Source organism: Hippocampus guttulatus, chromosome 11 (assembly GCF_054856545.1).
Source record: "Hippocampus guttulatus isolate MCC_2025c chromosome 11, RoL_Hgut_1.0, whole genome shotgun sequence".
In the NCBI taxonomy this organism is placed as follows: domain Eukaryota; kingdom Metazoa; phylum Chordata; class Actinopteri; order Syngnathiformes; family Syngnathidae; genus Hippocampus; species Hippocampus guttulatus.
Genome location: NC_141271.1, coordinates 4,833,293 through 4,856,584, shown reverse-complemented (window position 1 = coordinate 4,856,584; position 23,292 = coordinate 4,833,293). Strand labels below are relative to the sequence as shown.

The following is a 23,292-nucleotide window of genomic DNA, read 5'->3' as shown; positions in this document are numbered from 1 at the left end:
GTCATAGCTGCTTCGTCGAGGTCTGCTCATGAAGACAGTCCCGGCTTATCAGTCCATGGCCGAGAAGGAGGGGGGTGATGGTGGGGGCCCTAGATTCCATGCGTACTTCCATCCAGGGGAAAGCGTTGTTTGTTTTGGAGGGACGGCCGCCAACAATTTCAGACAGCCTTGAGTCCGTGGTCTGTATCTCTTCACTGGCGCCGATCAGCTGAATCCGAAAACTCTTTCCGCAGCGCGGATTCCAACTTCTCCATGATGTTGTCGATCGCGCGGAGTCGCTCCAAAACCGCATCAATATTGCGGTTGAGCTCAGTCACCGCTTGAGTCTGAGTGTTGGACACTCGCGCCAAACCATCCAGAATGACCGGCAGCTTCTTCACTTCCAATAAAGCCGCTCCCGTCGGTTGAATTTTGCGATAGAACAGAAAGCTGCCAACACCAAACAGCAGCATACCTGTTATCAAAGGGCCAATAATGTAGATGTCTTCCACATCCTCCACGGACAGTATTGCCAGGCACACCGGTCTCCACTTTCTCCATGGATCCAGGGCGTATCCGGCAGCAAATGTCCCCGGAGGGCAAGCAGGCTCCCCACTGCCTGCTCTTTTCGTCAAAAAAATTTTGTCGATTGTATCGCGAGACCAGCCAACTAATTCCATGGTTAGTTCTTCGGAGGAAAAATACGGTAGGAGGCTAGGAAAAGTTAGACAAAGACAGCACAAAGACTAAGTGGCGAGCAAGGAGAGGGTGGGGGTGAGGGCAGGAGCTGTGCAAAAAGCATCCGCCTTCGTCGAGAGCCAAGCAGAAAGGTGACGTTAGCATCGGGCCGCCACGTTAGCATCGGGCCGCCACGTTTTGCGGCGATTACCTGTTAATACAGAGGCATGTTCGTAATTTTATGTTAAGTTGTGTTAATGGTGCAACGTCTGTAGCTCCTTCCTGTTCTGAAGACGGCCGTGTGTATTTTGTTTACAAATGTGTGTCGGCCTTCGTTTCATTAAATGTAAATGTAGTTAATTCATGTAGCCCCTCGATGGTGCCATTACCCTGCATTTGATTTGTTATTCCTTGGTTGCATCCAGGAGTATGACGAATGTTATTTTATAACATTGAAGTTTCCTTTCTCACATTTGTAGACTCGATCCCTCATCTTCGATCAATCTCCCTCCTTCGATCCTTCAACATCAATCTCCCTACTCGATCCCTCGATCAATCCTTCCCCCTCAAGCCTTCAATCCAACCTCAATCCAAACTCATTCATCCCCTTCATTCCTACTCATCCTTCATCTTCCCTCTTCAGCCCTCCTAAGCGTCCCTCCTCAACCAACATCACCCTGTATTGTTTTTATTTCTTTGTATTCACTTTAAGACCACAGTAAAGAATATTGAAACACCCCCTGGAGTTCCTGTCTCTTCCTACCTGTGCTCTGACCGGCACACAATCAAGTCTACATTATAAGTGTTAAAACGAATCAGTCCTATCGCCTCCCCAACAGAAATCATTAACATTATCAGTGACTTCACATTAATATATTATTAAAAATGGCACATAATCTTAACAGGAATTGTATAAAGGTATTTTGAGCAAATTTGTTATTTCAGAAGTCAAACTGCTAGCCCTTGGCATAAATCAGTAGCCAAAAGTAGCCGTCAGTTTTACAAAGGTTGGTGACCTGACCGCTGAGGTGTGATTTTAGTTAGGTGACAATCTGTGCAGTCACTGATATATTGGAACAGATTTCCAGAGGGTTGGAGCAGTCATGGAGATAGTTCTGATTCACTTGCCAGCGATGTCAACAATAATTGCAAAGGATAAGAATGGCCAGACTGCTGGTGTCACATGACCAAATAAGGTCATTAATATTATACATTTTGTGTGTGTGTGTGTGTATATATATATATATATATAAGCCGGGACTGTCTTCATGATGAGCAGACCTCGACGAAGCAGCTATGACCTGTACACGCATACACATACACATCTGGACAACCACACGCACATACACATCCTTGTTATCACCGTCTTCATCGCTCTGATTCTTTTTCCCCCGTGACGTGGTTCGACATGCAGAGCGCTCGTGTGAATCCGTGCAGCTGGTCATTTCGGCCACGTCGCGGTCACCCCCCCCCCCCCCTTCCCATTCATCCTCCCCCTTATTACATGTTATGTCTTGTGACTTGTTGTAACTGTCATATGCTTATTTATGTGCTAGGGTCTTTTTTATCCTGGACTTAAATTATCCTCAGAAGAGGATAGTTCGAGCGTGTTTTTCTTTTTTTTTTCCCTCTCCCTACCCAGCGTTTTCCTTTCTGAATTCTGATTGTAATTTCCCCATTGCGGGACAAATAAAGGATATCTTAATCTTAATCTTAATGTAGAGGGGAAACAAAGGATGAACTACCAATCCCTGGGGGATTCCACATGTAACTAATTCACAATTCACATTGCCATGGATTAGACAGTGTGTGCTAACTGAGAGGTAAGAACTAAACCAAGTGCTGAGGCCAAAATATCAACACATGTTTTGAAGTGTTCTAATAGTATGATATGATCCATGGTTTTAAAAGCAGCGCTAAGATCGAGTAATAATCGTATTGATGAGGTTTTGGAGTCCATAGCTAGGAGAAGATCATTCGTCACTTCAGCACAGGCGGTATAAGTCGAGTGGTCGGCCCTAAATCCTGACTGAAGAGGTTTAGTTTGATTGTCAGTGGCCATGTAATCATTGAGCTGTTGCACTTTGACTTTTTCAAGAATTTTCGTAACAGGAAATGTGAAACTGGATTATAATTACAAAGACTCTGTTTCAGGTTTGCTTGCTTAAGTAGGCGTCAAATAACTGCAGTCTTAAAAGCTTATGGTACAGTGCCAGAGGAGACTAATAAATGAATAATATTTAAGATGGAAGGTCCTAAGGACATAAGCAATTATTTTCCCAGGAAGCAGGTTGAGCACACAAGTTGCCAGCTTTGCCGCACTACCCAGTTGTGTAAGGATTTCAAGGTATACTTTTGGGAAATGAGAGAGCATTTTCAATACAATATATAATTTGCCAGTGGATTCTCAACTTCCTGATGGGCAGGACACAACAGGTGAGGCTGGGAAGATCAACATCAACACGCACCATCAGCACTGCCCCCCCCCCCCCCCACCCACCCCAAGGTTGCGTCCTCTCTCCACTGCTCTTCTCCCTCTACACGAGCGACTACACCTCAACACACACTGCAAGAATCAAGACAAGGAGACAGGAAATTCTACTGGACACCCCACACCTTGCCCACCACCTCTTCCAGCTACTCCCTTTTGGTAAGCACTATCGAACCATGGGCACCAAAACCACCAGACATTCAAACAGCTTCTTCCCTCTTGCCATTAACTCCCTAAACAGAAACTCAAATCTATAGTGGCTGTTTGCATTTTGCACACCTCCGGGGGACAGTATTACTGCACAGATCATGGTTGCTGAGACCGTTCTACACAGTCAATGAATCGGTCCTGTGTTCCTCCATCACGGTCTGGCTTCGGGCCGCCCCAAAAAAGGACAAAATCCGACTGCAACGGACATTTAGGACGGCGGATAAAAAAAAAAAATTGGTACCACCTTACCCACTCTCAAGGACTTGCACACTGCAAGAACCAAGACAAGGGCACGGAAAATCCTTCTGCACAGTCACGTACCGTAGGTGGTGAAGGACCCCAAAAAGCAAGCAGGAACGAGGAGCAGGGTGTACTTGACAAATTGTATTGATAAAAACACAGAAAACTAAATCCAAAACAAACAAAGTCCAAAGAACAAAAATAATCCAAAGTATCGAACAAAAACCATGGCTGAAGCTAAAAAAACTATTAGTGACCGAAACATGACAAACATGACAGACAATCAATGACCCGACACTGAGCGGTCGTGCCGGGAGTTCTTTTCAACAACTAATGACATAATGACAAACAGGTGTGCAGCTACAGGTGGAGCCCTACAGTGCCACCTGTTGGCTCCAAACAGAACCATGACACTGGACCCTCCACACCCTGCCCACCACCTCTTCCAGCTACTCCCTTTAAGTGAACTCTAATGAACCATTTGCACCAAAAACAACAGACATTCAAACAGCTTTTTAGCTCTCGCCATTAACTCCCGAAACAGTAGCTCATTATCATATCACATTTTTTACACACCCCTAGCGGACAGTATTACCACACTGATCATTGTAGCTCCAGCTCTTTACATACTTGAACAATTGTCGTTGATCAATATTCCACAGCATCAGAGACTTTAAAGCACTCAAGGACTTTCTGCATACACACCCAAAATTGTTTAACAATGAATGCTACTGGTCACTTAAAAATAGTGCAACGATTATCTGCACCAACTGCTGAACCGACATGGTATTGTATTGCACCAGTGATCATTTAATCTCTGCTCGACGACTCTGCACATTGTAGCACAGCTGTCATCGGGTGGTACAATTGCACAATGATACCCTGATATAACAAAGTCTTTTGATACTTTATATGTCACGGCTTGATTTATTGCAGTTCCTTGTTATTGCAATACGTGTGTAGCCTATTCTACCGGAGACAAATTCCTTGTTTGTTTTACATAGCCAGTAAAGATGATTCTGATTCTGATTATTTTAACCATGCCTGTCTCTCCTTTTCCTGTCTCAGCTGTATCTGTCCATGATCTATCATGGTGCGGTCAGACCAAAGTTAGCTTTCTTTTTCTACTTCTTCTCTTTCTTCTTCTTTTACTTAATTGGCAGATTACAGCTCTTTGTTGCATACTGCCACCTACTGTGCAGGAACCGCGAAGAAAGTTGGCAGGCTATGTTATCCACTATAAGTCAATGCTGAGCATTTCCGGTGACACATTTCCATATATAGTCAATGCAGTCCTCTCGAAGCAACTCGGGTCTATATTCACCCCCGCAATTAAACACTCTGTTTCTGTCAGTTGAAAAGGGAGTCCGTTCGTGATGGACTGAGAAAATCCATTGTCTTGACCCAGTTCGTGATGATTCTCATGACGGATGAAAGCCAGCTTCCTTCAGTGTCATCGTTTCTTTTTTTTAAGTTTGCCATCATTCATCTTTTACCAGCAAACTGGGTTTCTGTAAGTGACAGACTGACGGACCTCCCGTTAGTGCTGACTGAATGACTACCTCTGGTCTTATGTCAGACAGGAGGTATTTTTGAAATCATCAAATTTTGGTAAATGTATCCTGAAAAATAAAAGAATTAAGTATTGCGGTGTCAATCCACTGTTTTTGTGGTTAATATCCCTGCAATATCCCTGCAACAAACTGAAAATCTGCAAGCAATTGTCATCCCTCATAAGGTTTCTAATGATTTAACAATGCCAAGAAATGCTGGAAAAACATTACTTTTCATTTGGACAGAGCTCTACACAGCACAGAAGGTGACATTTTCAACAAATAATGGAGGATGCAGATTCCGTTAAAAAAACAAAAAACAAAAGCAAAAAAAAAAAACCCCAAAACAACAGCCCAGGGACAATTCCTGAATAGTGAAACTAAAGATAAGCAAAAACTTTTACGATATGCAAGAGTACACTGTAAACACAATGATACTTACTATGATACTACTGTTATTTCTTAGTACTATTTCCCTATTGTTGCCCAGCAGCTATTGTTGAAAGATGACCACTTAGCTGCACAAGCAGGCCCCCCACAGAATATTCATTATAGAGAATTTAAAAAAATACTTTGTTGCCTAAATTTCCTAACATTGGAAAATCTCACAGTGCAGGTTACCTTTCTTAATACAGCATTTCAAAAAGTGTATTAGCAAGGCAAATTGTCATTGCTCCATCAGCATGTGACAGCACATTTACACTTATATTATTGTGCATAGCCGAAAGAAAAGGCCTCACTAAAATTCTAACGTGTGTCCAAAATATTAATTTCTCCTCGTATTATTATTCTGCAGCTTCTTTTAAGCCCTCACATCACTCAGCGGATTTAAACTCAATCATGCCCCCACTTCAGGAGGGCGCAGACGCTGCGATGCATTTGTGTGAGTTAGCATTTAGAGCACTGATAATGATGCAGTGTGAAATTTAAGCACATCTTAAGCCTATTGGAGTGCCTGTGGTTTGTGTCATCACTGATGTGAAGACCGGTCTTCTTTTTAAACTTTGGATTCATGGAGTGAAAATCACTTTGTGTGATGGCAGCGACTCATCCTGCAGAATAAAGTATTGCTCTTAGAGTAAGTTTTTCTTATCAAGAAACCATCATACAGTTTGATTTGTCCAGCTCAACGGCGAATAGGATACTTTTTTTTATGAAGTACTTTATTCGTGCGGCACGGTGGTTAACTTGTTAACACGTCCTCCCCACAGCGCAGAGGTCATGGGTTCCTGTGTGGAGTTTGCATGTTCTCCCCGTGCCTGCATGGATTTTCTCCAAGTCCTCCAGTTACCTCCTACCCTCCAAAAACATGCACGGTAGGTTAATTGATCACTCCAAATTGTCCCTGGGTGTGTGTGTGAGTGTGACTGGTTGTTGTTTGTCTATATGTGCCTTCTTATTGGCTGGCAAACAATTCAGGATGTACCTTGCCTACTGCACAAAGACATCTGGGATAGGCTGCAGCACACCTGTGACCCTCATGAGAATAAAGCAGTTCAGATCATGCATAGATGAATGGATGGATGCAGAGATGGACATTCCGTCCCTGGGACAGAACGGTCCATTTGGCCGTCCCGGATGTACACCCATTTTGGGGATGAAGGATGAGAAGTTTTTGAAAAAGGACGGACTAAGCAAGGACAGACATGGGTTTTCGTCCATCCCTTTAATCGTCCCTAACCGGGTCAAGTACCTACGGATGCTTGTTTCACTAAAACATGCCCAGCCTGTTACGTGTGTTATCAGCTAATGCACTACTTCAGAGCAATTGCAACGCGCCACTGGTCTCGTGTGTGTTCACCGTGTTTGGATGCAGGAGGGAGTGACTTCACTTTGCTTCAAGCAGACAAGAGAAGGAGCGCTCGTCCTCTGTCCAAAAAAGTTTTCATTACACCAGTGAGTCTGGTGTGTTGTGTTGGCAGCAAAAAATGATTGACACATAAACAGTTGTAAACAACTCAATCTGCCCCGCGCAACTCCGGCAGGGCCAAGCGGGTGGCATCAGTTCGGTCCCGGACCTTTGCGCGGTTTGATTCCGAAGTTTTTCTTCCCTTTGATTGCACACCGCGCCCCCTGTCCCTCAAAGCGAGGTGCATCTGTGGCGGGGCTGGGAAAGAAAGCGTTTTAGTATGTTTCTCGGGGTCCGCCCACCAAGATGCTTATGCACCCTGAACCCATTTTAGGCATGGATTTGTAAAAGTAAACTTTTTATTATTACTGTTTAATTTTATCAAAGTAGCTATTTTTGTGTTGTGAAATACTAATGTCCCTTCCATGAACCTTACCGTGGTGGAGGGGTTTCTGTGTCCCAATGATCTTAGGAGCTAAGTTGTCTGGGGCTTTATGCCCCTGGCAGGGTCACCCATAGCAAACCGGTTCTAGGTGAGGGACCAGACAAAGCACGGCTCAAAGACCCCTTATGATGATTGAAATTAATGGATCTAGGTTTCCCTTGCCCGGACGCGGGTCACCGGGGCCCCCCTCTGGAGCCAGGCCTGGAGGTGGGGCTCGTTGGCGAGCGCCTGGGGCCGGGCCTACACCTGTGGGGCCCGGCAGGACTCAGCCCGAAGAGGCAACGTGGGTCCCCCTTCTCATTGGCTCACCACCCATGGGAGGGGCCAAAGGGGTCGGATGCAATGTGAGCTGGGCAGCAGCCAAAGGCGGGGACCCTGGCGGTCCGACCCTCGGCTGCAGAAGCTAGCTCTAGGGACATGGAACGTCACCTCTCTGGCAGGGAAGGAGCCCGAGCTGGTGTGTGAGGCAGAGAAGTTCCGACTGGATATAGTCGGACTTGCCTCCACACACAGCCTGGGTTCTGGTACCAGTTCTCTCGAGAGGGGTTGGACTCTCTTCCACTGTGGAGTTGCTCACGGTGAGAGGCGCAGAGCAGGTGTGGGCATACTCATTGCCCCCCGGCTCAGTGCGTGTATATTGGGGTTCACACCGGTCGACGAGAGGGTTGCCTCCCTCCGCCTTCGGGTGGGGGGACGGGTCCTGACCATTGTTTGTGCATATGCACCAAACAGCAGCTCAGCATACCCACCCTTTTTGGAGTCCTTGGAGGGTGTGCTGGAGAGTATTCCAGCTGGGGACTCCGTTGTTCTGCTGGGGGACTTAAATGCTCACGTGGGCAATGACAGTGAGACCTGGAAGGGCGTGATTGGGAGGAACGGCCCCTCCGATCAGAACTCGAGTGGTGTTTTGTTGTTGGACTTCTGTGCTCGTCACGAATTGTCCATAACGAACACCTTGTTCAAACATAATGGTGTCCATATGTGCACTTGGCACCAGGACACCTAGGCCGCAGTTCGATGATTGACTTTGTGGTTGTATCATCGGATTGGACACTCCATGTTTTGGACACTCGGGTGAAGAGAGGGGCGGAGCTGTCAACTGATCACCACCTGGTGGTGAGTAGGCTCCGATGGTGGGGGAAGATGCCGGTCCGTCCTGGCAGACCCAAACGTATTGTGAGGGGTTGTTGGGAGCGTCTGGCGGAATCCCCTGTCAGAAAGAGTTTCAACTCCCACCTCCGGCAGAGCTTTTCCCATGTCCCGGGGGATGCAGGGGACATTGAGTCCGAATGGACCATGTTCCGTGCCTCTCTTGTTGAAGCGGCCAATCTGAGTTGTGGACGTAAGGTGGTCGGTGCCTGTTGTGGCGGCAACCCCCGTACTCGCTGGTGGACACCAGCAGTAAGGGATGCCGTCAAGCTGAAGAAGGAGTCCTATCGGGCCTTTATGGCCGGTGGGACCCCAGAGGCAGCTGACGGGTATCGACTGGCAAAGCGGAACGCAGCTTCGGTGATCACTGAGGCAAAAACCCGGGCATGGGAAGAGTTCGGTGAGGCCATGGAAGCCGACTTCCGGACGGCTTCGAGGAAATTCTGGTCCACCATCCGACGTCTCAAGAGGGGGAAGCAGTGCACCACTAACACTGTGTACAGTGGGGATGGGACGCTGCTGACTTCGACTTGGGACGTTGTGAGCCGGTGGGCAGAGTACTTCGAAGTACATGCCTTCCTTGGAGGAAGCAGAGTCTGAGGACCCTGAGGTGGGCTCTCCTATTTCTGTGGTTGAAGTCACCGATGTGGTTAAAAAGCTCCTCGGTGGCAAGGCCCCAGGGGTGGATGAGATCCGCCCGCAGTTCCTCAAGGCTCTGGATGTTGTGGGGCTCTCCTGGTTGACACGCCTCTGCAACATCGCGGGGTCATTGGGGAGAGTGCCTCTGGATTGGCAGACCGGGGTGGTGGTCCCTCTTTTTAAAAAGGGGGACCGGAGGGTGTGTTCCAACTACATAGGGATCACACTCCTCAGCCTCTCTGGTAAGGTCTATTCAGGGGTGTTAGAGAGGAGGGTCCATCAGGAAGTCGAGCCTCAGATTGAGGAGGAACAGTGTGGTTTTCGTCCCGGCCGTGGAACTGTGGACCAGCTCTACACCCTGAGCAGGGTACGTGGGAACTCGCCCAACCAGTCTACATGTGTTTTGTGGACTTGGAGAAGGCGTTTGACCGTGTCCCTCGGGGAGTTCTGTGGGAGGTGCTTAGGGAGTATGGGGTTCCGAGCCCCCTGATACGGGCTGTTCGGTCCCTATACTGCCGATGTCAGAGTTTGGTTCGCATTGCCGGAAATAAGTCAGAATCGTTTCCAGTGAGGGTTGGACTCCGCCAAGGCTGCCTTTTGTCGCCGATTCTGTTATCACCTTTATGGACCAAATTTCTAGGCGCAGCCGAAGCGTTGAGGGGGTCCGTTTTGGTGGCCTCAGTATTGCATCTCTGCTTTTTGCAGATGATGTGGTACTGTTAGCTCCTTCAAGCAGGGCTCTCCAACTGTCACTGGAGCGTTTCGCAGCCGAGTGTGAAGCGGTTGGGATGAGGATCAGCACCTCCAAATCTGAAACCATGGTCCTCAGTCGGAAAAGGGTGGAGTGCCCTCTCTGGGTCGGGGAGGAGATCTTGCCCCAAGTGGAGGTGTTTAAGTACCTTGGGGTCTTGTTCACGAGTGAGGGCAGGAGGGAGCGAGAGATCGACAGGCGGATCGGTGCAGCGTCTGCTGTGATGCAGACGCTATATCGGTCTGTTGTGGTAAAGAAGGAGCTGAGCGAAAGGGCGAAGCTCTCAATTTACCGGTCGATCTACGTCCCAACCCTCATATATGGTCACAAGCTATGGGTCGTGACCGAAAGAACGAGATCCCGGATACAAGCGGCCGAAATGAGTTTTCTCCACGGGGTGTCCGGGCGCTCTCTTAGGGATAAGGTGAGAAGCTCTGTCATCCGGGAGGGGCTCAGAGTAGAGCCGCTTCTCCTCCACATCGAGAGGAGCAAGAGGTGGCTCGGGCATCTAATGTCCCACTGGCAGGAGACCCCGGGGACGACCCAGGACACGCTGGAGAGGCTATGTCACCCAGCTGGCCTGGGAACGCCTCGGGATCCGCCAGGAAGAGCTAGAAGAAGTGGCTGGGGAGAGGGAAGTCTGGGCTTCCCTCCTAACGCTACTGCCCCCGCGACCCAACCCTGGATAAGCGGTGGAAAATGGATGGATGGATGGAAATACTAATGTTGAGGCGCATGTCACGAAGACATCAAAAATACAAAGAATCAGTGATGTCATTTTTTATTTGATTGATGCTCATCAACAAGCTCTATAGGAGCTTGATAGTGATCCTGATCATTTCATTCGGGTGTGTTGCAGCAGGGAGACATGGAAAACATGCAGGACACTGGCCCTCGAGGACCGAACTTTGACACCTGTGGTTAGACTGTCATGGTGCATCAGTGTATGGTAAATGAGAAGGGACATATTGCATGAGTGTCGGCAACGAAAGAAGCATTTGAACTGTTCAATACAAGATTCCATGGGAGCTACAAAATCTTTGGAAAAATAAAATGAATATACAAATACAGGTACACATAAATATATATATACATTATTTTCATTTTCTTGTCAATTCTGTAGCAGACAATTTTTGAACTGGAGCAAAGTGATAAGTCAGTCCATCCGCCATCTTGCATGTGGCTTAATACCCATGAATTTGGCACATAACATTAAGAAAATAATCCAGTGAGTTTTTGCTTAAATGATACATGTCCAAGGAAGAAGCATCTTTGCAATTTACTTCACATTTTGCTCACAATCTGGTCCACGTCCAATACGGCTGTGTCGACATACTCCATCTTGCTAATCTACGATCTCTGCCAAACAAGATGGATGAACTTCTTCTCCTCACAAAGACCAACAAAACCTTTGCAAGTTCTGCTGCGCTCTGCTTCACTGAAACCTGGCTCAGTGACCGCCACCCGGATTCCGCGCTACATCTACCCGGCTTCCGCCTTCTCCGAGCCGACCGCGACACGGAGCTATCAGGGAAATCGAAAGGTGGCGGGATTTGCTTCTATATCAACAAAGAATGGTGCACTGATGTCACAAAGCTCGACGCACACTGCAGCCCGGACCTGGAGTCGCTGTCTTTAAACTGCAAGCCATTCTAATCGCCACGTGAGTTCACCTCCTTTTTACTAGTCGGTGTTTACATTGCGCCACAAGCTAACGCTAACACGGCGATACAAACGCTAGCCGAACAAGTAAACAAACTCGAACTAAAATACCCAGAGTCACCCCTGATAATTTTGGGCGATTTTAATAGAGCACATCTTAACCGTGAACTTCCCAGATATAAGCAGCACATCGACTGTTTCACCAGAGAAGGCAACATTCTAGACCACTGCTATACAACAATCAAAAATTCATACCGATCGGTCGCCCGTGCAGCATTGGGTCTTTCTGACCACAATTTAATCCACTTAATACCTACATACAGACAGAAACTCAAATGTGCTAAACCGGTTGTTAAGACTGTGAAAAAATGGACAGATGAAGCAAAGCTAGCGCTACAAGAATGCTTAGACTGCACTGATTGGGGCGTCTTTGAAACTTCAACGGGCACACTGGATGAATACACCGACACTGTAACATCATACATCAGTTTCTGTGAGGACATGTGTGTACCAACGAAGTCCTTCCGGTCCTTCAACAATAACAAGCCATGGTTTACTCCCAAACTCAGGCAACTCAGGAAAGAGAAAGAGGCCGCATATAGAAGTGGAGATCGGGCACTGTACAAACACGCCCGAAACCAATTGACAAAGGAAATTAACATCGCTAAGAGAAGCTATGCAGAGAGGCTGAAAAAACTGTTCTCTGCTAACGACTCTGCATCTGTATGGAATGGCCTGAAAGCAATCACTAACTATAGAATGCCACCCCCCCCCAAACAGTGAACAATAAGGGTCTTGCTAATGAACTAAACATGTTTTTCTGCCGATTTGAAAAGGTCACCCCCATTTCCCACACACACCCACCTCTACCAGAAACCACTCTACCTACCCCCACACCCTCTTTTTCTCCACTACAGATCCACGAACAGGATGTGAGACGGCTCTTCAAGCAGCAGAAGATCAAGAAAGCTGCGGGGCCCGACAAAGTGTCCCCCTCCTGCCTGAAAGTCTGCGCTGACCAGCTGGCTCCGGTCTTCACACAAATCTTCAACAGATCTCTGGAGCTGTGTGAGGTCCCATCCTGCTTCAAACAGTCTACCATCATCCCAGTTCCCAGGAAATCGGCAACATCGGAACTGAACGACTATAGGCCTGTCGCCCTGACGTCTGTGGTCATGAAGTCCTTTGAACGCCTTGTGCTGAACCACCTGAAGAACGTCACCGGACCCCTGCTGGACCCTCTCCAGTTTGCCTACCGGGCAAACAGGTCTGTGGAAGACGCAGTCAACATAGGTCTGCACTACATCCTCGAGCACCTCGACAGCACAGGGACCTACGCAAGGATTCTGTTTGTGGATTTCAGCTCTGCGTTCAACACCATCATCCCGGAACTCCTCACCCCCAAACTTCTCCACCTCGGTGTGTCCCCTACGATCTGTCAGTGGATCCTCAGCTTCCTGACGGGACGGACACAACAGGTGAGACTGGGAGCAACAACATCATCAATATGCACCACCAGCACTGGAGCCCCACAGGGATGTGTCCTCTCTCCACTGCTCTTCTCTCTCTACACAAACGATTGCACCTCAACAGATCCAGCTGTCAAACTCATAAAGTTCGCAGACGACACCACGGTCATCGGTCTCATCAAAGACGGCGACGAGTCTGCGTACCGACAACAAGTGGAGCAGCTGGAGCTCTGGTGCAGCCGACACAACCTCGGGCTGAACACGCTCAAGACTGTAGAGATGATCGTGGACTTCAGGAAACACTCTTCTCCACAGTTGCCCCTCACACTATCCAACTGCCCTGTGTCAACCGTCGAGACCTTCAAGTTCCTGGGAATCACAGTCTCCCAGGACATGAAGTGGGAAGTCAACACCATCTCCATCCTGAAAAGGGCCCGGCAGAGGATGTACTTCCTGAGGCTGCTGAGGAAGCATGGCCTGCCACAGGAGGTGCTACGACAGTTCTACACGGCAGTCATCGAATCAATCCTGTGTTCTTCCATCACGGTTTGGTTTGGGGCCGCCACAAAAAAGGACAAAATCCGACTTCAACGGACAGTTAGGACGGCGGAAAAAATCGTTGGCACCGCCCTACCCACTCTTGAGGACTTGCGCACTGCAAGAATCAAGACAAGGGCACGGAAAATCCTCCTGGATCCCCCGCACCCTGCCCACCACCTTTTCGAGCTACTCCCCTCAGGCAGACGCTACAGATCCATGCGCACCAAATCCAGTAGACACTTAAACAGCTTCTTCCCTCTAGCCATTAACTCCTTAAACAGTCACTGACGTAGTCACTCTTCTTGTACTACAAATACTGCTACTGGTTACTCTAAAATGGTTCAATGATTTGTTGTTTACGATGATACTAATGCAGCGTGTTATACCGGAGACAAATTCCTTGTGTGTTCTACATACTTGGCCAATAAAGATGATTCTGATTCTGATTCTGAAGAAGGCGTCTTTGTATCTGTCACGTAAATGTTGTCTATGATCATACTTGCTCACGGTTGTCGCAAAAGACGCCATTCAAGATGGGATTTGCAGTGCTCCACAACTATATGGAGGAAGAAAGTAAATGATTTCTGAAGGGTATTAATTACACCCTCCCCCACCCCCCACAGGATGACTACGGACTAGAGGTAAGATCGGACCGCCCGAGCCCGAGCTGGAATTCGGGTCGGGCTTCTCTCTCGCTGTTTTTTTTGTTTTTTCTTTCGAGGCCGTGAATAGTTTTGGCCACAAGAGACCGTGGTTCGCAAAACATACGCTTTGTAGTGAGCACTTCTATGAAGAGGAAAGCACCCTAAAATCCCAAGTATTTGGGCGATCATTCTGAATCTAAGAGGTTGATGTGAGCATAAGTAAAGATGTCTACATGGACTTTGGTGACCATTAATCACTGTTTTGGCACATAAGGCGACGTTGAGATTCTTATGTTATGGGTTTAGGTGTCAAACTAAGGTCTTGGAGGGTCCTGCATGTTTTTCAACTCCCCCTGTTGCAACACACCCGATTCAAATGATCAGCTCATCAACAAGCTCGATAGGAGGACTCGAAATTTCTGGTCGTAAACCGAATTGGTCGAGAACCGAGATGTTCGAAAACCGAGGTTTGACTGAAAATTATTTTTTCATGCTTTATTTGGTGGACAATGTTTAAGTACTTTCCCTTCCACTGCTATGCAGATGACTGCCAGATCTATGTCCCACTGAGCAAGAAAGACGCCTTCTCATTAAGGCCACTCCTATCCTGTCTGGAAGAAATCAAAACCTGGATGGCACAAAATTTCTTGAAATTCAATGAAAAGAAGACAGAGGTGTTATTGTTTGGTCCCAGTGGCCCTTGTACATCCCATCCTGTAGACTTGGGCCCCCTGTCTCCTTATCTTAAGTCAACAGTCTCAAACCTGGGCCTTAAACTGGACAGTGATTTCAAACTTAATCGGCAAATTGGTGCCGTTGTCAAATCCAGCTTCTTTCACCTTAGACAGCTGGCCAAAATAAAACCTCTCCTCTCACATGAACACTTTGAGACAGTAATTCATGCCTTTGTCACATCCCGGCTCGATTACTGCAATGCCCTTTACTTTGGAGTCCGCCAGTCCTCCATTAAGCGCCTTCAGCTGGTCCAGAATGCCGCTGCTCGCCTCTTGACTGGTACTCGTAAGAGGGAGCACATAACTCCTACTCTGACATCCCTTCACTGGCTCCCCATACATTTTAGAGTTATTTTCAAGATCCTCTTCTTTGTTTTCAAATCTCTGAATAATCTCGCGCCACCTTACCTCTCTGAGCTCATCCGCCCCTACACACCTGCCCGGCGCCTCAGGTCTGTGGACCAGACATTATTAGAAGTACCAAGAACTAAACGCAGCTCAGAGGGGATCGAGCCTTTTCTCTTGCTGGTCCCTCTCTCTGGAATGACCTCCCACTGAACATTCGGCAAGCCTCCTCGCTGCCCATCTTCAAAACCCTCCTCAAAACTCACTTGTATTCTTTGGCATTCGAGTCAGCATGACTTAGATTTGTTCTTGGTTTTACTGTTTGGTGCTTTCTACCGCCTTTATTACCGATTTGTTTTACTGTTTATTGTGCATGTTAAATTGCTCCATGTACAGCACTTCGTATGCAGAGATGGCTGTTTGAAAGTGCTCTATAAATACAGTTGACTTGACTTGAGTTGACTTGATTGTGACCCTGTTTGGCATTTCATGAAATTACTTCACACTTGGCCTTTAGGTAAGCCATGCACAAACTACAGGAGCATGCACTTATTTAGTAAATTACAGTCATTATTGCAGTTATTAGCTATATATCCATCCATCCATTGTCTGAACCGTTTGTTCCTCACAAGGGTTGCAGGAATGCTGGAGCCTATTTTTTGGCAGCAGGCGGGGTACACCCCGAATTGGTTGCCCGCCAAACACATGCCACACATAGACAAAAAAACATTCACGCAAAATCACACCTGAGGACAGGCCTTTAGAACAAGGCTGGGTGAACATGCAAACTCCAAACAGGAAGGAGGATCCAACCCATGACCTCTACACTGTGAGGTCGACGTGCTAATTACCATATTTTCCGCAGTAAAAGGCGCACTGCATTATGAGGCGCACTTTCAATGAATGGGCTATTTTTTTTTCATATATTGGACACACTGGATTATAAGACAAAACCTAGCTATGCTCCTTCCGTTCGACTCGAGAGCTGTTCATGACTGCCACCGATAAAAGTAAATTAATGATTACTCCAATGAAACTATAAAAATTGAAAATAAATCATCAAAATTTTCCTGCTTGGCTCTCGACGAAGGCGGACGCTTTTTGCTCAGCTCCTGCCCTCCACCCCCACCCTCTCCTTGCTCGCCACTTAGTCTTTTGTGCTGTCTTTGTCTAACTTTTCCGAGCCTCCTACCGTATTTTAATCCGAAGAACTAACCATGGAATTAGTTGGCTGGTCTCTTGATGCAATCGACAAAATGTTTTCGACGAAAAGAGCAGGCAGTGGGGAGCCTGCTTGCCCCTCGGGGACATTTGCTGCCGGATACGCCCTTGATCCATGGAGAAAGTAGAGAATGGTGTGCCTGTCAATACTGTCCGTTGAGGATGTGGAAGACATCTACATTATCGTCCTTCTGATAGCAGGTATGCTGCTGTTTGGTTTAGCAGATTCCTGTTCGATCGCAAAATTCAACCGACGGGAGCGGCTTTATTGGAAGTGAAGAAGTTGCCGGTCATTCTGGATGGTTTGGCGTGAATGTCCAACACTCAGACTCAAGCGGTGACTGAGCTCAACCGCAATATAGATGCGGTTTTGGAGCGACTCCGTACGATCGACAACAACATGGAGAAGTTGGAATCCGTGCTGCGGAAAGAGATTGCGGATTTGGCTGATCGGCGCCAGTGAAGAGATACAGGCCACGGACTCAAGGCTGTCTGAAATTGTTGGCGGCCATCCCTCCAAAACAAACAACGCTATCTGGACCCTTTCCCCTGGATGGAAGTATGCATGGAAGCTAGTGCCCCCCACCATCACCCCCCTCCTTCTCGGCCATGGACTGATAAGCCAGGACTGTCTTCATGAGCAGACCTCGACGCAGCAGCAATGACCTGTACACGCATACACATACACAACTAGACAATCACACACGCATACACATCCTTATTATAACCGTCTTCATCGCTCCGATTCTTTTCCCCCGTGACGTGGTACGATCTGCGGAGCGCAAGGTGGTCCGTGCAGCTGGCCAGAGCTGCCGCGTCGCGGTCACCCCCCCTCCCCATCCCCCCCTTCCCATTCATCCTCCCCCTTATTACATGTTTTGTCTTGTGACTTGTTGTGACTGTCATATGCTTATTTATGTGCTAGGGTCTTTTTTTATCCTGGACTTAAATTTTCCTCAGAAGAGGATAGTTCGAGCGTGTTTTTTTTCCCTCTCCCTACCCAGTGTTTTCATTTCTGAATTCTGACTGTAATTTCCCCATTGCGGGACAAATAAAGGATATCTTAATCTTAAAACAGAAAATCAAGCGAGGAAATCACTAAATAAATTCTATAGCCCCCTTTGGCTATAGAATTTATTTTGTGATTTCCTCGCAATTTGGTGGGGGACCCCCTTCCTCTGGGGTGGGGGGGGCACCAAATTCTATACATACAACAGAACGATCAGATGTCATTAAAATGTAGGAGACTGGACTGTCTCAGAAGTGTTTGTTATTTATGCCTTTGTTGTGTATTCACAAATGAGGATATCACAAAATAAATTCTGTAGGGGGTCTAGCGAATTTATTTTGTGATTTCCTCGCTTGATTTTCTGTTTTTATGCATTATTTTCAATTTTCGTAGTTTCATTGAAGGAATCGTTAATTTTTGTTTTTCGGAGACGGTCATGAACGCCTCTCGAGTCGAACGGAAGAAGAGAAGGCACTGAGACGGACAAAGACGTACTTGTATGTGTTGAGACTGTGAAAACCATGAATAAAGTGTGTTTAAAAAAACAACAACAACAACAACCACAGCTCTCATTTTTTCAGAGCTGCAACAAACACTTATTTAAAAAAGCAGCGACACAGTTCACTGAACCAACAGCAACTTATAACATTGTAAGCATGTCTCTATCAAGGAGCCATCTTAGGTCGACATATTACCGTAAAGACCATAAACAAGGCGCACTGGATTTTAAGGCGCGCTGTGAGCTTTTAAGAAAATAGAAGACTTTTCAGTGTGCGAAAAATATGATAGTCAACACTATATATATATATATATAATAAATCCTCATCTCACCCCTCCATGACAAGCTATGTACAGAAATTATACGTAGCGGAGAAGACACTGTTTCGGGAGAGAAATAAGAGACTAGGTTGATGAGCCTCTGGTGAATAAAGAGCAGGTAGCCTGTTGAGTACGTATATATATTTAAAAAAAAAAATCCTCATCTCACCCCTCGGGTGGTGTCCATCCCGCATTCAGCTCGGGTCCTCTACCAGAGGCCAGGAAGCTTGAGGGTTCTGCGCAGTATCCTTGCTGTTCCCAGCACTGCACATTTCTGGACTGAGATGTCCGATGTTGTTCCCGGGATCTGTTGCAACCACTCATCGAGTTTGGGGGTCACTGCCCCGAGTGCTCCGACCACCACAGGCACGACTGTCACCTTTACCTTACAGGCTCTCTCCAGCTCCTCTCTGAGCCCTTGGTATTTCTCGAGTTTCTCATGTTCCTTCTTTCTGATGTTTCCATCACTTGGGACCGCGACATCCACTACAACGGCTTTCCTTTGCCCTTTATCACGATATCTGTTTGGTTCGCCATTACCATCTTGTCAGTCTGGATCTGGAAGTCCCACAGGATCTTCGCTCTGTCATTCTCCACCACCTTCGGAGGTGTTTCCCATTTTGACCTTGGGGTTTCCAGGCCATACTCCGCACAGATGTTTCGGTAGACTATGCCAGGCACCTGGTTATGACGTTCCATGCAGGCTTTCCCTGCCAGCATCTTACACCCTGCAATTATGTGTTGGATCGTCTCAGGTGCCTCTTTGCACAACCTACACCTTGGGTCTTGTCTGGTGTGGTATATCTGGGCCTCAATGGCTCTGGTGCTCAGGGCCTGCTCCTGAGCAGCCAGGATGAGTGCCTCTGTGCTGTCCTTCAGGCCAGCCCTCTCTAGCCACTGATAGGACTTCTTGAGATCAGCCACTTCAGTTATGGTCCGGTGGTACATCCCGTGTAGTGGCTTGTCCTCCCATGATGGTCCCTCTTCCAGCGCCTCATCCTCTGTTTCCCCATTGTCTGAGACATTCTCTGAGTACGTCATACGTTGGAGCCTTCTCATTGATGTATTCATGGAGCTTGGATATTTCATCCTGGACAGTGGCTCTTACACTCACTAGTCCCCGGCCTCCTTCCTTTCGGCTTGCGTACAGTCTCAGGGTGCTGGATTTGGGATGGAACCCTCCATGCATGGTTAGGGTTAGGAGCTTTCGGGTCTTAACGTCCGTGGTCTGAATCTCTTCCTTTGGCCACCTCATTATTCCTGCAGGGTATCTGATCACTGGCAGGGCATAGCTGTTTATTGCCCGGGTCTTATTCTTGCCATTGAGCTGGCTTCTTAGGACTTGCCTCACTCGCTGGAGGTATTTGGCCGTAGCCGCTTTCCTTGTTGCCACCTCAAGGTTGCCATTGGCTTGTGGTATACCGAGGTACTTGTAGCTGTCCTCAATGTCTGCTATTGTTCCTTCAGGGAGTGAGACCCCTTCAGTGCGGACTACCTTTTCTCTCTTAGTCACCATCCGACTACATTTCTCAAGCACGAATGACATCCCGATGTCGCTGCTGTAGATCCTGGTTGTGTGGATCAGGGAGTCTATGTCCCTTTCGCTCTTAGCATACAGCTTTATGTCATCCATGTAGAGGAGGTGACTGATCGTAGCTCCATTTCTGAGGCGGTATCGATAGCCTGTCTTGGTGATTACTTGGCTTTGGGGGTTCAGTCCTATGCAGAACAGCAGTGGGGAGAGTGCATCACCTTGGTATATGCCACATTTGACGGACAATTGGGTAAGTGGCTTGCCATTGGCTTCAAGTGTGGTTTGCCACATCCTCATCGAGTTTGCAACGAAGGCTCTTAGGGTCCTGTTCACCTTATACAACTCCAAGCATTCAGTGATCCATGTATGTGGTTCATTTGTGCTGCTAGGCACTCATGGAGTGCGAGTTTCTTTAGCCAGTAGGTGTGGACCATGTCCGGGCCTGGTGCTGTCCAGTTCTTCATATCTGAGACTCTTTCCTGTATGTCTGCCACTGTTTTGGTAACTGGGTTCTGTTCAGGGAGGTTGCTGTGCTCCTCTCTCAGGGTCACCAGCCATTGTGCACTGCTGTTATGTGCAACCTCCTTCTCCCAAATGCCTTTCCAGTACCTTTCAGTTTCCAGTATTGGTGGGTCAGCTCTGTTGTTAGGACCCTGCCACTGAGCGTACACTTTCGCAGGCTGTGTTGCGAACAGCCTGTTTATTCGTCTGGCCTCATTCTCTTTCGTGTACGGCTTTAGGCGGCTGGACAAGGCTTGGAGCCTTTGTTTGGCAGTTTCGAGTGCTTCAGGGATGATCATCTGGATGTACCTCTCGGGTATCGGCCTTTTCATCACACCTCTCTGGGCCTCTGTCAATTGACTCACATCTTTCCGAGCCGCCTTGATCTTAGCCACCAACCGTCTTTTCCATGGTGGCTAACGTATCTCATGGCTTCCATGGTTGCTCTTATAGCCAAGCATCTCAAGGATCACTGATGCTGAAGCGTATATCAGCTCATTGGTTTCCGTGATCGTTACGGTCGGGATCGCCCTCAGTGCTGCATTCACACTTTCCATGAGACTTTCAGGTGGTACTTCACATAGCCGTTGTAATCGGTTTCTAGGTTGCCCAGCTTTCATTCTCGCCATGATCTTAGCTTTCAGGTCAGTTGCTGCCTCGCTCAGCATTTCATTAATTGGGGCTGGCCTCCCAATCTCATCATCTGCATTCATTGGGGCTTGCCTCCCAATCTCTGGTATGACCTCCTCCTCTGATCTGGCAGCCTGGGGCCCTTCACCATGGAACCTGCGTTGTACCTCATCAATCTCAAGTTGTGACAGCAGTTGCCGTTTGTGGATGTTGGAACACTGAGCTACTAGTTGTTTCGTGGTCAACCGTGACTGTGGGTTTCGAAGTAGCCATTTAGCCCACATTCTCTGCATGCAACCCCTCTGACTCGGGTTGCTTGAGCCGTAGCATTCCAACAGAGCCATGTTATCGCATCTCGCCCATCTCCGCTTTGTTCCAGTAGCCCATTTTTCATCAAGGTGCTCTGGTTCCCCAGCACCTGACGCAGACCTTGGGTGACGTCTGAGCCGGCATGTCATTCGTTTTATTGTCTCTCATCATTGTATGGGGTAGGCATTAGCGTGAAGGATCTTGCCCAAGGACCCACACTGGATGGTGTTATGTGCTAATTTTTTTGCCCCAAGCGGGATAGTACGCCAAACCGATGCCTTACCAACTGAGCTATCCAGCTGCTATATATATATATATATATATATATATATATATATATATATATATATATATATATGTATATAAAATGTGTGTAGATATTTTTTTAAATTATCGTTTTCATTCAGTTTGTTTCATCTGTAATTCACCGATGGCACTGGCAAATAAAGGGAACATGGAGCGCCAGGAGTAGCATTTCAAATGGGTACAGCTGAGCTATGATAGTCATGTTTGAGCACTTGGCATGCTGCAAAAGTGTGTCCCATGCCTCCGCGTCAGGTCTCCCACAAAGGTAGGCAGTGATTTTCTTTTCACAAACTCTTACATGTACTTCATTCTGTTTCGTTCATTTTAGGGCACATTATGGCTGCTGATCATCATGACATTCGGACATGTGCATGCATGCGTCCTAACGGTCAATCGTGAAGGTTGGTTAGATTGGAAAGTAGATCTTCGGTCAATAACGGTTGGGAACCCCTGATATGGAGTGTCCAATTAACCGACCATGCATGTTTTTACTATGTGGGAGGAAACCAGAGGACCCAGAGAAAATCCATGCAGACACGGGGAGAACAAGCGAACTACATACACAAAGGCAAGTCTGGAATGCTGGCAGGCCAGTAAATTAAGATAAGATAAGATAAGATATCCCTTTATTTGTCCCGCAATGGGGAAATTACAGTCAGAATTCAGAAAGGAAAACGCTGGGTAGGGAGAGGGGAAAAAAAAAAAACACGCTCTTCTGAGGATAATTTAAGTCCAGGATAAAAAAGACCCTAGCACATAAATAAGCATATGACAGTTACAGCAAGTCACAAGACATAACGTATTGTTTTGTGTTTTTTGTTATTGTAAAGTGTCCTTGGGTGTCTTGAAAGGCGCTTATAAATAAAATCTATTATTATAACATGTAATAAGGGGGAGGATGAATGGGAAGGGGGGGATGGGGAGGGGGGTGACCGCGACGCGGCCGTCCTGACCAGCTGCACGGACAACACGAGCGCTCTGCAGATCGAACCACGACACGGGGGAAAAAGAATCAGAGCGATGAAGACGGTGATAATAAGGATGTGTATGCGCGTGTGGTTGTCCAGTTGTGTATGTGTATGCGTGTACAGGTCATAGCTGCTTCGTCGAGGTCTGCTCATGAAGACAGTCCCGGCTTATCAGTCCATGGCCGAGAAGGAGGGGGGTGATGGTGGGGGCCCTAGATTCCATGCATACTTCCATCCAGGGGAAAGGGCCAGATAGCGTTGTTTGTTTTGGAGGGACGGCCGCCAACAATTTCAGACAGCCTTGAGTCCGTGGCCTGTATCTCTTCAATGGCGCCGATCAGCCAAATCCGCAATCTCTTTCCGCAGCGCGGATACCAACTTCTCCATGTTGTTGTCGATCGTACGGAGTCGCTCCAAAACCGCATCAAATTGCGGTTGAGCTCAGTCACCGCTTGAGTCTGAGTGTTGGACACTCGCGCCAAACCATCCAGAATGACCGGCAGCTTCTTCCCTTCCAATAAAGCCGCTCCCGTCGGTTGAATTTTGCGATAGAACAGAAAGCTGCCAACACCAAACGGCAGCATACCTGTTATCAAAAGGCCGATAATGTAGATGTC

General features: G+C 47.5%; 1 protein-coding gene across 1 annotated transcript in view; it reads right to left on the bottom strand.

Annotated features, from left to right (window-relative positions):
• LOC147197847 (uncharacterized) overlaps positions 1-21,349 on the bottom strand; it is a 52,298-nt gene extending 30,949 nt beyond the window's left edge. The window contains exon 1 of the mRNA XM_086124162.1: positions 21,048-21,349. Within this exon, the coding sequence (XP_085980288.1) occupies positions 21,048-21,175 (128 nt within the window). The 5' untranslated portion in view covers positions 21,176-21,349. The remainder of the gene's footprint in view (positions 1-21,047) is intronic.
• Between the last annotated feature and the right edge of the window lie 1,943 nt (positions 21,350-23,292).